The following is a 16568-nucleotide window of genomic DNA, read 5'->3' as shown; positions in this document are numbered from 1 at the left end:
TAAAGAATTACAGGAAAGTTGATGAAGATATAACAACATTAGATGAATATAGTTTAAATTAATCAATCATTGCTTTTGAATATTGTTTTTGAGTAAAACACAAAATAATAGCAAAGAATATCTTGTAACAGGAAGACATAAAAAGGAATCATGCATCTATATTACATCTATACAGGGTGATTTGTACTCAGTGTGACAAAATTTTTTTGGTGTAAGTACAAAGTAAATGAAATGTGATGATGCATATCAAATGTTCCAAGTCTAAAAATTAGCTTCCCAAAAAATTATTTTATGTTTTTCAAAAATAACCATGTTTTTAAACTTAATACAGCGATTTCTCAATTACCTTATATGGATTTGAGTAGATAATGTAATTTTCGTGTTCTACATTAAATTTTGAACAAGAATAATAGATAATGACGGAGGATCAGTTGTAAAAACTCCATTGTAAATAGATTCAAAGATAAAAATTAAAATGTTTGATAACAATTTTTAAAAACAATGGTCTATTGCATTTTTCACACCCTGTATACAAGAAAGTGTCGGATTATGTTAAAAACTGCGCCATTTTATAAGCTAACCAACGATATGCTACACTATTGAGGTTTATGTCTGCTTATGTACGCTTTAATGGTTTGAAGACTACAAAACATGGTGTCTTTAACATTTAAAACATAGAAATTTGGCATGTATTAAGCAAAAGTTGTATTTTTGTTTCAGCTTGAACAGTAAAAACAGTAAAAAAGTTCCCTGTTTTCTGGTATTCAAACCACTAAAACAAACAAAAAAATATCTAAACCTCAATAGTGTAGCATATGGTTGGAAAGGTTATAAAATGGCGCAGTTTTTAACATATTCCGACACTTTCTTGTATACAGGGTGTGAAAAATGCAATAGACCATTGTTTTTAACATTTTTATCAAATATCTAAATTTTTATCTTTGAATCTATTTACAATGGAGTTTTTACAACTGATCCTCCGTAATTTTCCATTATTCTTGTTCAAAATTTAATGTAGAACACGAAAATGACATTATCTACTCAAATCCATATACAGGTAATTGAGAAATCGCTGTATTAAGTTTAAAAGCACGGTTATTTTTGAAAAACATAAAATAATTTTTTGGGACGCTAATTTTGAGACTTGGAACATTTGATATGCATCATCACACTTAATGTACTTTGTACTTACATCAAAAAAATTTTGTCACACTGAGTACAAATCACCCTGTATACACATTGCTATTTCCCACTTCATCTTTACATGAATTTACTTTTCACATAACACTTATTGTTTTACTAGTAAAACTTCACTCGTAAAACTTTAATTTATTCACAAATAGACAAAATTTAATTCTTACATTAATTTTACAAATAAAATATTGATGAAAGGTCGTCGTTTGTGGGTGTGGAACCAATTATGCTGGCGGCATTTCCTTTCTGTATGGCCATGGCAATTCGTTGTATTAAGTGGCTCCTTGCTTTATGGTCGCCTGTTTTTTCTATTAGCTTGCGGCCTATTTGATTTACCCAGTTCTTGCCTTCCTTGCACCATGGCCCAGCAGTTTCCACACCCAGGACGATTAATTGGTATCCTTTTGATGTAATATTAGAGTATTTTGTATGTTTTCTCTGGGTGACCATTTCAGCTGCTGCTCCGGATTGCTTTTTTGTTTGATTTATATAACTTACTGCGTAAGTATCAGAGCAAGTGAAATCCCAGATTAGACATTGGCCCTTGCTCCAGGGGATGATTGTGGCTCCATCTGGCCGCTTCCCATCATTTCGGTCAATACCTGTGGGTTCCAGTTGGGCTGGGATGTCAGCACACACCAAAGCTTTTTTTATCAGATTGTTAACTTCAGCGTGTCGGAAAAATCTTCCAGAACTGTTGATACAGGATAACGGGTGTAAACCTCTCTTGTCTACGATTTCACCACAGACACACTGAAATTCTCGGCAGAGATTACATCCTAATCTAAGTCCAATACTGATTTGGAAGCTTTTGTCATCCATAAACATACCAATGTTTTTTGATGGAAAGGCATGTAACCATGCTCCAGACTCTTTTTCTTTGATGGCATTCATTCTTGCTAAATCTTGAACGTTTTCGAATTTTTAATTTTCTTCTTTCTTCTTCATTACTATGTTGTCCCATTTATGCTGTAAGATTGGGTTTGAAGGCAGTTCATTGTAATTTTTTAAAAACTCTTCGATTCCATTAGTACAGAAAGATAACGCCAATTCATCAACTGGTATATCAAGTATGTTGGAGACGAGTGGTGTTACTCCTGCACATGATGAAAGAAAAGTGGGCAAACTTAAATCAATGAGACTTCGTATACCAATGCCACCACGGCTTATAGGGAGACTTGCTTGTTCCATTTGCTTAGGTGTAATATTTAGGTTTAAAATATCATTCAGGGATGAAATGATTGTATCGTCCAGAGTACTTAAAGCTTGTTGAAATAGAAATGTTGGTACACTTCTAAGTGTGTAAAGCACTTTGGGTATACCGAGGCAATTTTTCAACAAGAAATAGGCAATGTGTTTGGGTAGTGATTTAAGCCTTTCGACCATGATCTTCAAAGATTCTAAATGTTTATTCAATGGATTTTTAAATCCTTCAACACACAAAGGAGAACCTAAAAGATATAATTCTGAGGAATGTACTGTTTGAATGCCTGGAAGAACAGTTCTGAAATGTGTTTCTATGTCAGGGTCAATGATGTTTGATGTGAAAAATAACTCACACTTTTTAGGATTAATTGTTAATCCTATTTTTCTTGATTCATTTATCAGTATGTTGATGTCCTCCCATACAGTTTTCGGATCACCAGCCAATGTACCATCGTCTAAATAAAACAGTTTTATTTTCGATTTGAGCTTGAGCAAAATTGGATGAATGGCTAGACTAAAGGTGAGTGAGCTTGTTGGATCGCCTTGTTGACAACCAACACGTGATTCAATAATTTTGTTTCCAAAAAATAATGTAGATGACGAACTGTAACATTGCCACAAAAATGGGTATAGTTCGGGAACATTTTCTTTCATCTCTTTTAGTAAAATGTCTCTTTCAACAGATGTGAATGCATTTTTATAGTCAATTTTAACCAAAACCTTGTTGGACTCTTTTTCATTCTCAAGAAATGTTCGTGTTGCATGAATAATGGTCTAACAACCTTGCTTAGTTGCAAAACCTAATTGATAAGGTTGAAAATAGTTTTTACACTTTTCTTGAACAGCTTGACAGCATATTTTAGCTGTGAGTCTTCTAAATACACATCCAACAGCAATTGGTCTTAATCCACCATCTTTCTTGTTCAATGCACAAAGATTAGCACCATAAATAAATTTTAAAATTGAACTGTTGACCTTTCCTTCAAGCATAAAATTAACAAGATCTGTAATGCTTTTCAGCAGTTTCCCCCCCTGGTCATTTGCAGATTTAGATGTTAAGTCTTTCAAATGTTGAGGTGAAATACCATCAAAACCAGAAGAAGAACCATTAGGAAAAGAGGAGATTGAACTTTTTACTTGGGATTCTTTTGTTAAAAAAAAAATAGATGTTTCATTTGGAGGATCAGGTATTTGGAGGTCTCGAGACGGAGTAGGATGCATGGAAAGCAATTTGTCGTGATTTTGAGCCGTTACATCAGCAACTGTGTCATAAGAAGAAATTATTCTTACTGCTCCTTTCGTGTCGAAATCCTCAATCTTTTTCATAACTTTGTGTTCTATTGTACTTTTCTTTAATTTATTTTCTTTTATTATTGGTAGTTTTTCGTGTGATATATTTTCTTTTACTAGAAGTGTTAATGATTTTGTGTTTTGTTTTTCTGGTATTCTTAAACACTCGTATGAAAATAACATAAGGCTTAACCAAGCAGATTGTGAGTTAGTTTTGATGCACGTTGTAATACGACGTGATAATTTGTCTGCTGCGATTGGTCTTGCTCCTTTCGGGATGCGCTTCAATATGGGAACGTTTTTCTTCAGATTTGTAACTAGATTTGAAAATGCATTAAGGTCCAAATTTTCACCTATACCAGGAGTTAACCGTTCTGTTTGATTACATAGAAGGTTGGAATTTGTATTTGATGATTCATTGTTAGGGGGCAAATTAGTTATCGGTGTTAATTTGGTGGCCTCTGTTCTTCTTAAACAGTGGATTTTGTGAAGCTTTAAACCTTTCTCGGTTTTTAGGGCCTTTACACAGATATTACATATAAATCCTTTTTGACTTTCACATGAAGAATGAGTATTGTATACATTTTTGGTTTGCGTAAGTACAGAGTCTGTCGACGAGTCATGAGATGTGTATGTGGGTCTGAAATATCTGGGATCTCTGTTTGTGGGGATGGAATTTGATACACCTGATGAGGTCAATTGTGACATTTTATAAAAGATTTCCGATTCAAAGAAAAGAAAAATTGAGGTTATTAGAAGGTAAACATGAGCTCTGGTCTTTGCATGAAGAAGGCTGGTTCAGCTGATAAAAGAATTGTAAATAAAAATAAACCAATAATATTATTTTGAAAACAAATAAAATGAATATTTGGGGTTAGAGGTTAGATGAGTTTAAGTTGTGAGAATTATTAATGATATAGAGGTATAATGTATAAAATACTTATTAGTATAAAACCTGTCTTCTTAAAGATCTTTTTGAAACACTGTTTTAAAAATTATTCACTAATAATCACTGAAAATTGAAGAGCAAAATGTTTATCAACTTTACAAATTCACATCAGCTGGTTAATCTGGTTAATTAACTAGTAAAATATTTATTCAAGGAACACCGCGAAGTTTGGTTAAACATAAAGTTTTGTCAGAGATTTGGTGGTATGTTGTGGTAATCCATTCAATATGCGAGAATGTTCATGAGGGATTCAGAGATAATTGAATTCGCGAACTATTTTCTTGAGTGGTTTCTTCAATAGAGAGGGAACTTGTTTGGAACCGTTTTACAGATTGATTATTTCAAGAGTTTAAAACAGGATCCGTGCTTAAACGTTTAAGTCAAGAGTTTTAATAAATTCTCTTCACAATTTATTGTGTACCACACATTGTATAGATATTGGCCAATATTCATTTAATCCAGCCAATGTACTATTCATTTTGGAAAAAGATTATTGTAAAAATGTAATTGAATGATTAATGGAAAATTCTACTATGTTAAGTTTTAATCAACGGTTGAATTAAATTTCACGCACTATGCTTTTCAATTTTTAATACTTTTATAAGATTGCAAAGAGATTTCTTCCTTGATTCATTATAGCTAGAATTCACAGCCTGGATTTTAAATATTTGGACTGTTTGGTTTTTAATGTTCATAAAATTAAAACATTTTGTACAAGTATTCAAATATCATTGGAAAATATATTATACCACCAGAGTTACTAGTCCGTTGTGTGCATATTAATTTATAACGTCCTTATTGTAACATTTATATTCGTCCTTCGCTGTACCTATGCTGTACATTTGCAATGATTGCAGTGTACATTTGCCATGTCCCCGGCAGTGCGTGTAGTTAATATGCCTATCATTGTTGTTTTTATGTTTTGTGTGAAATGTAGGTTTTATTTATTTATTCTGACGACACCTCAAGTGGACCCTTTTGTTTGCCTGACGATGGCGGAGATGTTTAAATAACCGCCGAAACATATGTAGCAAATTTGAAACTACGAGGTAGTCATCATTTGTCATATTAACGCAATCCTAAAGTATAATTTTCAAAATGCCACTATTTTGTTTCTACGAGGGTTAGGGAGCTGAAAATTTTCTGGTATAGTTGCAACCCCTACTTTATAAATTGTGTAGTTTCAGAACTGTTGGCCCATACATGGGCAAGTAATATAAAATCAAAACTTTAAACTTCTTCGTGGGACACCCTGTATACTATAAATGACGATAATGCACTAAGATAAGGCTCTAACTATATGATTTAATTATTTTTTTAACTAAAAAGTGTATTTTTATTGCAAAAACAGCTAGTTAGTACCAATATAGTAACCTGAACATTAAGAGCCACCATTGACTTGTCACTGAAGTACATAGAAATCGCATCTATACAGCTGTAGTATTTTGTTTATTTAATAAGAACATCATTGAATAAGCCCCTCACAGAATGTGCTACAATGTTTTTATTTACAGTTACTGAGTTATGTCATGTGGCTTAAAAGATGCTACAGATTACAATCATTCAATCCATCTATCACTTTCACTTGGCTGAAATTAAGGTGTATTCAACATAAATCAGTAATTTTTTAACGCTTGTCCGGGAAAAATTCATTTAAGGTCCTAATTATATATTGTCATGAAAACGTTTATAATGTTAGAAAATCTGTTATACTGCTTTTATTATTGCAAAAAATGATGAAACAAAAATTGAGAAGAAACAAAGCCGAGTAGGGCACAGCTGTCAGTTTCCGTAAGCTCTTTTGCAGTCAGCCTCATTAATGTTTGATGAGCTGCAATAGTAGTTGACATTACTGCAGAGTAATTAATTAATGGTGTAGCTTTCCAGCTAATTAACTAAACGCATTTAACTTTTGCATTTATCCAACAATCAGCTGAGGTATAAAGTAACAGAAGAAAAGAGTTGTATAATAGAACTAGCTGAACCCGGCAGACGTTGTCTTGCCTTTGACTATTTATAATCCCGCGGGCTTTTGCCCCGTTTAACTTCTTAATTTTCAAGATGATCTCGTTCCAATGGCTCAATCACGTCCTGGTTGAAGTTCGTTCGCTACGCTCACTCACCTTTAGGTTGGAGCTCGTTCGCTACGCTCACTCACATTTGGGTTGGAGCTCGTTCGCTATGCTCACTTGCCTTCAGGTTAGCTCGTTCGCTATGCTCGCTTGCCTTCAGGTTAGCTCGTTCGCTATGCTCACTTGCCTTCAGGTTAGCTCGTTCGCTATGCTCGCTTGCCTTCAGGTTAGCTCGTTCGCTATGCTCACTTGCCTTCAGGTTAGCTCGTTCGCTATGCTCACTTGCCTTCAGGTTAGCTCGTTCGCTATGCTCGCTTGCCTTCAGGTTAGCTCGTTCGCTATGCTCACTTGCCTTCAGGTTAGCTCGTTCGCTATGCTCGCTTGCCTTCAGGTTAGCTCGTTCGCTATGCTCACTTGCCTTCAGGTTAGCTCGTTCGCTATGCTCACTTGCCTTCAGGTTAGCTCGTTCGCTATGCTCGCTTGCCTTCAGGTTAGCTCGTTCGCTATGCTCACTTGCCTTCAGGTTAGCTCGTTCGCTATGCTCGCTTGCCTTCAGGTTAGCTCGTTCGCTATGCTCGCTTGCCTTCAGGTTAGCTCGTTCGCTATGCTCGCTTGCCTTCAGGTTAGCTCGTTCGCTATGCTCGCTTGCCTTCAGGTTAGCTCGTTCGCTATGCTCGCTTGCCTTCAGGTTAGCTCGTTCGCTATGCTCACTTGCCTTCAGGTTAGCTCGTTCGAATTGGTGTGCGGTGAACTTATCCACCATAAAATAAACCAAGTTTCTTCATTCTAAAATCTTTTACTAAAATTATTGGTTCTAAATTTGAGCTGGTTATAAATTTGCTTCACCCCTGGTTTGTTTTCTAATTTTCTAAATATTTCTATTAATTGTAGAATTCATAAAACTACATTAAAATAAGAAATAAATTAACCTAAACACAAAAATGCAAACATGTTTTTGTAGATAGTTAAAACGGTTTTTACATTCAAACCGTGTTTTTTCGTTCATGTTTGATTGTGTAGATACATTGATAAAAAAAAATGATCAGATTTGATCGAGTACGTATTTTAAGATCAATCAAAATAAGTAATAAACAAGATTAAATATAAAGAAATTGAGTTTGTGAAAAATTTGGGAGTCGGATGTAAGTTAAACGACCCGATCAAAATTATCCTTATTGATCTAGAACCTTGGTTTGATTGACTGATTTCCCGAGTGAAATGGGCAATGGAATTTGAACATTACGTTAAAATAATTTCAAGTATATTTAGCGAACTATTGTTAGTTATAACTCAAAACTGATGCATTTTATCTTTATTTTATTGAAAATATTGAACGGATTAATTTACCCTGTTACTATTTATAAGACATTATAATAAACCATAATATACATACGCACACCCAACACATGTAGCATACTCAGGACTAATTAGGCAAGCAACGTCTTACTAGAAGTTTCGACTATACCAATGACTTGTATGTGTGTGTAGACACAGAGGTTCGAATCACCTTTTATGCTTTTGGTTGGTTTGAGCGCATTTTATTTTACTTCGACATTCGACCTCTGGAAATGTATACCCAGCGCTGCTGCACTATGATTGACAATTATATGACAAATTCGATACACTTAAAAATACTCCTTCAAATCGAACATATTGGTTTAAACAAACATATAATTGATAAATGTGACATTCATATTTAGCTTTTGCAAATAAATAACGTTATATTACAAGTATAAAAAAGTAAATAAAATTACCAATGGACCAAGCCGAAAGTAATAACGACAAATTATGAAGCTAAAATATAGCAAACCAACGACAAAATAACAACTAGCCAATATCAAACAACGATAACCATATATTGTATGACAAAACATGTTAGAAGTACATTATTTGCCTGGAGAACTGTTTCAAAGCCTTCGCAGTAGAGCAAGTTGAGTTGGGTCTGATAAGATAAAATCTACTGGTAATGTTGTCTGTAGAACACTGCTCTGTTGAATCAACTTCAACACGAAACGACTTGTTTAGGTTCAATCCAATTGTTTTCATCACCTCGTGCATAAGACGGTGGGAATTATTAAAGCAGCTGCATTTTGAGTTTTATTAACTTTACCTCAAACTTGTTCCGATTAATGCCTAAAACATATTCTTAGGTGAGTTTCCCCAATACATAAGTTAAATATTTGAAGCAAGTGTAAGACCATGGGAAAAGTAAAGAATATTTGATCTCAGAAAGGCTATCATAATTATATTATGATATTATGATACTTTTATTTATGTCGGTCATTCATTATTTTGGATAGCAATGCACTTGCAAAGCTTAATATGAGACAATGTACGTTAACATCCCGTGTATAGCTTTTTTATTACTACTATTTTACTGGTCGAAAGTACAGTAATTATAAACCAGAGAGAGTAAGGATTCGTGAATTTATAAAAGATGACTTTCGATTTTCCACTTAAATATAACTCTGGTTGCTTGCGTTTGCATGATCAAAATTCTGTTTATAATAAATGTATGTTTACCTATAAATAAAAATAACAACAGATTCTATAATTTTTTGACTCCCCTTATTATACAGGGACACCATTAACTAATTAGGATCGGATATTTAAAAAGTGCTATTGTATGTCGGTATTTTATAATAATGTATACGCACCTATTAATAAAAACAATAGATTAAAATCCACTTAAACTAGGTAGATATCCTGTTTGACAATTTGTGTTTAATTTGAATAAAGTCCACTCAACTTGATACATTTAGAAACGAGTTCAGTGACGAGAACACAATTGCTACTGTAATGCATTGCATGAATCAACTGGTTGTGTATTTATATAGTGATTTGCATGGTGTGGATCGCTTTACTTTGTATCATCAATAATTTTATTTTTTTAGTGCACTTCCCTATAGAGAAGTAGCTGTTACCGTAGGTGGCATGGTAAGACCTAGACCCCGGACCGATTTACTTTTTCAATTTGATGTCCCCAGAGGCCAAACAACTATTAGTTTAATTTTGTATATGTGTAAGAAATAACATAACTTTTAAAAAGAAAAAAATAACCTTACTGACATATTATATCAACTACAAAGTTATAATCTGTTCTTGATACACAAATAGCTATATCCCATCTACTATTATAATTTACTTTCCCCATAGTAGTAAACCGAAGTACTCGTTTAATCTAATGGCATGTAAAAAGGAAATAAATATGTCCTGTTTATTAAAATATTTTTAGTAAAATTACAACCAAACTGAAATTCACTTAGTCTGCAGGTTTGCTGCAACGGGGGTATTTATTTTTAATACTATGCCTAAACACCATGTGTTTCTTATGAGATCCAAACCTCAAAGAAATCCATTATCATTCCCCTTTCAATCTCAGTTTCTTTGGACATAAATTAGTCTTTGTATAGAATACAAAACCTTTCCTGAATAAAATGACCCCCTTACAGTTTTCATAAATTATTGTATTCACAAGACGTTACACGTTATAGCAGTTTTAAAATATGCATGGTTTTTCTAAAGAAGCGTAAGATGTTTCGATTGTTTCAATGTGTAAATAGCTAATCATAATGATACTACAAATACTACAAGGGAACTGTTATAAAATAGTGGTAACATTTACAATCATAAAAATCAAAAACCTCAAATCCGGATTAATATTGATAAATCTTTAATGTGTGGAGAACGAAGTGGTGAAACATGCGTATGCAGCACTTTAAATTTCAAATCCAAACAGAGGTTTTAACAGCCTCTTTCTGAGAATCGATATGTTATTTCTGGACATTGGAATATCTGAACATTAATTTCATTAGGCTTATTGTGTATTTCGGGGGTCCTGCTTTAGTAAATAGCTTACTACAAGGAATGTGGGTTCCAAGGACCGCAAGTTATTTTGTAAATTCGATCAAGGAAAATCACATTGTTCCGTTTTGGACTTACTTGGAAGGGAGCCAATTTTAGATAGGGAAAAGCAGTTTAATGTTACTTGTACTAAACGTTTCTCACCACCCAACAATTAAAAATAAACTAAATTCACATTATACCAGATAAACCAGATAGCGTGTATTGATATCACGCCTACATAAAATTAAAGGCGTAATTAATTACCGTATTAGATAAATTAAAGCCATCGGTTCTTATCTAGTTCCTCTTTAACAATCGCATTATACATTTATTTAAGTCTTGCAAGTAGAACTAATAGAAAAAATTTGATTGAAACTGGATAAATATATGACATATTGATTGGTACATTGAAATTAGACCATTTCGTATATTACAAGGACAAAATTTGATTCGTATTCTACTATAAAATGTGTCCCTTAGTTGCCATTGTATGTATGGACTTTTCATTAACAGTCCTGTCCAAGGAACATGTCGGCCTTAGTCAGTCACAAGACTACAAGATCGCGCCACTTACCCTACCCTCATCTTCATTCATACTTGGCTTAAAATACCTACCTTCGCATGGTCGCCATTTCAATTAAAATTATTAATGTGCCATTCCACATAGCTTCTTTGTTATAACTGAACTCATAATGACTGTGCCCGTTACAAGTCGGCTGATCATGTCTGCTGACTTAAGCATGTCGATTAGCAGTTTTTAAGCTTTAAATTATGCATGGACAAAATATTTTGCGATGAATAAATGGAATAAACTGGTAGGCCTACATTTACATGTGATGAAATTGATTTATTTTATCATTCTTGGTATGTTTCAGGTTTTAACATGAAATATAATCTGTCAAAGAGATCAATTAAGCTAAATGTGTTTCTATCAAAAAAATACATAAAATATTAAAAGTGAAAAATCTTGATATTTAGTAAAACATAATCTAATTTAGTGTAACTACATTCATTCAAATATATATTTATAAACATATAAGAATATTTTTAGCTTAGTAAATTAGGGGTAATTAATTTGGATTTAATAATGGTAATTTAAATAGCATAATTATGGCCATTAATTCATAATTAAAAGAATAATTAGTGAGATGGAAGGGATCATAGTTTTGCAACCAAATCATCATTTACTCGCAATCGTCAACATTGGAAACTGACGTCCATCAGTTATGTTTAATTGGCCCTCATTAGTGTTATGGTTGAACAGCGTATCGAGCAAAAACGTTTTACGTACTTTTTACGAAGAAATTGTATGTTTAACGTTGGAATTTATTGATTCCTAATTAATACAATTTAATCCTAACAAATCTCTTTTATTGTTTCTATTTACCGTCTTATGATTTTAAAATTATAATAATTTGATATTAATTCTTAACATATTTTTTTATAATACTTGAATTGCACTTTATATGCAAACTGTATAAAGCTAAACAAAATAAACATGTAAACTATCCTTGTACGAAACGGTATTGATAACTATTTAATACGGTATTGACAAGATTGCGTGGTTACTACATCAAATTTCGATACATTACATAGGATATTACTAACAATTTATATATTCAATATACATAGGATTAAGGCATTAAGGATCAAGTGACAACTTTTTAATAAATGGTCACGTCACCATTTTCCCTTTATTGTAGTCCGAACATAAGGGGTTGCAAACGTTACTTCATGACGTTGGCCCACGTAAATTAAAATTTATGTTTTTACTAACGATAAAAAAACTAAAAGATGTACATTTAATCCATACCTACGTAGCATTCGTAAATATGATGAGAAAAATTGAGACATTAATTTGATTTTTGTGTGAGAAATCTCCAGCTGCATCACATTCAACATTTACATTCTGGTTGAGAGAATTACCATTCACCACAAACGTGTCTGAATTGTGTGCAGACCACTATCTGGGCTTACATTTAATTATAATTATTTTCCTCTAGGGAGACAAAAACACAATTTTTCTGTCCTCTTCCTTTTTTGAGTGATCAAATAACTACATAAAATGTTTCATATGTATATTAATTATCATCAAATTATTTTTTATAACCTCTATACTCCGTAAGCAGATTATTAGGTAAAATGTGTGTTCTTGGTTGAAATTGATATAATTTTTAGCTTACTACAGTTAATAATATTAAAATTATTTAAAGCAAAATCTTACGACAGTTTTCAATAACAAAGAATTTTATTTCAAACTTAAGACAGGCTTTCTAATATGTTCTTCATATTTTTATATTGAATGTACAATCTGTTTAATGTTCAAGGAACAACATTTTTTATGTTGAAGGTGCAAGCTTAGCGTTTGACAAATAATTGAATCGTAGAAAATTACGGAACACATCACTGATCACACCGATAATTAAGTAAAATACTCAACTATACTAACCATAACTGTTAGTTTTTGCAAGGAATATCCTTACAAAAATACTATAATACGAGTAGTATTTGCACACCCAATGATTTGAAAACAGTTTCAACGATTGTTAGAAATATTGTTAGGCTAAAAATATTGTCTCTATTGTGTCTATTCTTGGAACATTTGTTTTTCTCTATTTGATCTTAGACAGTTTAAACGATTCTAAAAGTTCCTGAATCTTCATGATTCAATCACGCAGAAAAAGCAAAAAAAAGCTTCTCTGGTTTATATATCTACAGCTAGAAATTTAAAATTGGAATTATTTTTCCTAGGACTCTATGCACTAGCCCGGGATTGTTCAGACTAGACCTAGAGGTTGTGGAATTATCACTTACATGATATCCATTGGTATTAGTGGGATTTGAACCCGGGACCTCAGGGACCAAAGTCCAGCGCTTTAACCACTACACCAGCTCGCTCCCAACATTATAACTGTAGTTATAATAGTAAGTTTAAAAAAAATATATTTAATATAGTTCTGATAGTAATCGTATGTTTATTTTTCCTTAAACTAAACATTCTAAGGTACTGTACAGTTAAAGTACACACCTTTAAAATTACGTAAACAAGTTTTTAAAGTGCATTAAAACTTATGTTATTTAAATTTTTGTTAATTGTGATAATCGTAGGTACAAACTATCCATATTGAATACAAATAAAAACCTACACTAAAGATAGGGATCAACTAAAGTAGTATTTTAGGGCGTATAATCGAACACAGTTCACTTATTACCAACTCTATCTCTAATTACACATGGCTCTAAACTAAAAAGAAATCAAACTGAATTCTATTAAGTAATATTTATTTGTGTCCTATAGTAGTTAGGGGCCAAATGTAATCTAATAAACTCAACCCGTCAATTAATTACCTTCGAATGGAAATTAGTTATGAGACACATAAGGTCCCTCAAGCCTCAGAATGCATTAGGAACGTCCCTTAATCCCTTACCTCGCTTTCAGGAACAGAGACCTTTGAATGACGATCACTAGGTCCTTGTCTGATAAAATATACCTAATAAACTTCTATTTTATTTTTATTTTTTTCCAATCCAAAAAATATTAGGCACGGTACAAACACGATATTTAGAACCAGATGTAAAGGAATTGTGTTCAAGCGGAAATGGTTTGTAACCATATAACCTTTTCACGATAAAATTCCATATAAAAATTGTATTACCAGAGAAGTGTTCAATGATGTATACTTTCGAAATTCAATACTATTCTTAGGTACTCTTTGTTCGTTTATACGTTTATTCCCGAACATATTCTGCAAAATATGCTTGGTGACTCTGAAGCGAAAAAATGCAGAGTTTCGCACCAATTCTTTTCCGTGAATAGCATGTGATTGTTCCACTGTAGTAAATTTCAGTAAAACACGTATTGCACTTAAAAAAATATACGGTGTCAAGTAGGTAAGTACGAAATATAATGACAGGTTTAATGGGTCAAAATAAATCGAAAATTAAAGTTAATTTTTTTCAAAAATACCTTGCCGGATAGATGACTGCCATTTTGTTTTGTGTATTAGTTTATATCTCAAAAACCGGTTTATATATCTTTGTGAAATTTGGTATTCCATTGTATCAGGCAATTTTCTATTGAAATTAACATAATTATCAAACAATACCCTCGCCACAGCAAACTTATAGAAGTGAATTTCCAATGGAAAGAATTGGTTTTTTAATGAAATCTATTTAAATAACATTAGGTTTAATGAGTACCTGGGTCTGATGCTACAGGGAGGCTAATACATTGTGTTTTTGGTAAAATAATAATAGCTCAGTATAAAATAAATAAATTTTCCAGGTTTCATCATAATATAACCATAACATAACAACAACAATAAGGACTCTATGACGGAATCTTTGGTCAATGGAAAGACGAAACGAAAGCTTCTTTCATTATGATTAAATGCAAACTGTCGACATTTTTTACTATTAAGGATATTGAATGACAGTCCCTATTAAGTCATTTACTTATTTTCTGCAACACACGGTTAGTTAAAAAAAATGGTGCCTTTTTATTTTCATTAGGATAGTAACTTTAAACTTGCTGTTCGCTTGAGAATAAAGCTATAGCAGTTAATATACAACAATTAATTTAAATCATATTGGAAATTATGGTCTTTGTCGTTATAGCACAAAAAATATATATTTTTAAAGCATCATTGAATAGTTTTGCCAGAATTACTGATCATATGAAACCTCACGCTTAACATGTGTATCGGCCAGAACAACGTGAGTATAATGTAATGTAATAAGCATACGTGTTATCATTTTCCTCACATCACGTAATAAAATATTTCCAGCTTAACTAGATTGGTCATAAACTTGATTAAACCCATTTTAGGCATAAAACACCCTAATATTAAGTTGATCTGAACTTGAAGGTAATATAAATCTGTATTTATATATGTTTAAACACAGTCACACAACTTTAGGATAAATAATCCGAAAAACAGAAATGTTTAAATTTCTGCATTAAATAACAAAACATATTTTATCATTCATACTTTACACTGTACTGTAATTTAAAAAATACAATGTCGCAATAGTGTGTCAGGTGCCAAAGAGAATGCTTTTACCACTCGCTGAAATACGTGAACAAGCTGCATATTACTGAATATTATTGAGATGTGTCAAATTCGTTTTTTTATTCCAAGCGACAACCGTATCTTATAACATATTGCTTTAATACTGATCTGTATTATCATGCTATTCTGACTTTTAGATTATGATTAGTAAGGAAAACCATGGTGCATAAGCTCAAAGGTTTTGCGATGTAATTACTGGAGTTAACACGTACAACACAGTTACAGAAAGCGGACTCATTGATACTAAATATTACATTGCAATATTAATATTCACAAGTTGAATTTTTTTTCGGGAACGTGTATTATATAGTACTTGTGCACCTGTTGCTTGAATTCGAGCAATTACAAAGTATTACAGGCATTATTTCAAAGCGAATAACAGTCATAAATTCCGATGACTTAAAAGAGTCAACTCAAAGATAATGTAATCAATCACTCCACTCCAGTTATCGAATCTGAAAACAAATTCACTCTGAAAACAAAAGCTCTTGTCTGTATCATGTGTTTACTATGAACAGCTGTTTTAGTATGCAAATAATACAAATTATTCGTCTGTTTAGGTAAACAAATCTTTACATTGAGATTTTGATGGCCTGTGTGGCAACGCCCGAGGACTTTTATTACATGAAATTGGGAAAGGAGGCGTCTACACAAAAAATACTTAATTTTAATACATCGTTTGTAAAAATCCGTCCATTATTAACGGAGGAGTAGTCTTTCGTATAAAATCGTCTTCAAGTATTATACATAAGGATTACAGTTTCACAAAGATAGTATTTAATAGATGGTGGAACGTATTATAATTGTAAAATTATATTCCCCAGCTATATTTCAGTTTATTTTTGGACATGAGATGTCTTAGTGAGAATAAACGTTGACTTTTTTATTGTGAAAGAACTCTTTTTCATCCAAATATATTACAAATATTAAAATTAATGT

The 16568-nt window shown here is 32.4% G+C and overlaps 1 protein-coding gene across 1 annotated transcript in view; it reads right to left on the bottom strand.

Moving 5' to 3' along the window:
* LOC129004657 (uncharacterized) overlaps positions 1-2088 on the bottom strand; it is a 124448-nt gene extending 122360 nt beyond the window's left edge. The window contains exon 1 of the mRNA XM_054433210.1: positions 1693-2088. Within this exon, the coding sequence (XP_054289185.1) occupies positions 1693-2088 (396 nt within the window). The remainder of the gene's footprint in view (positions 1-1692) is intronic.
* Positions 2089-16568: the final 14480 nt, after the last annotated feature.

This window comes from Macrosteles quadrilineatus, unplaced genomic scaffold (genome assembly GCF_028750875.1).
Source record: "Macrosteles quadrilineatus isolate MER2022 unplaced genomic scaffold, UCM_ALF_1.0 Scaffold_10__1_contigs__length_6754688, whole genome shotgun sequence".
Lineage (NCBI taxonomy): Eukaryota > Metazoa > Arthropoda > Insecta > Hemiptera > Cicadellidae > Macrosteles > Macrosteles quadrilineatus.
This window is presented reverse-complemented; position numbering and strand designations above follow the sequence as displayed.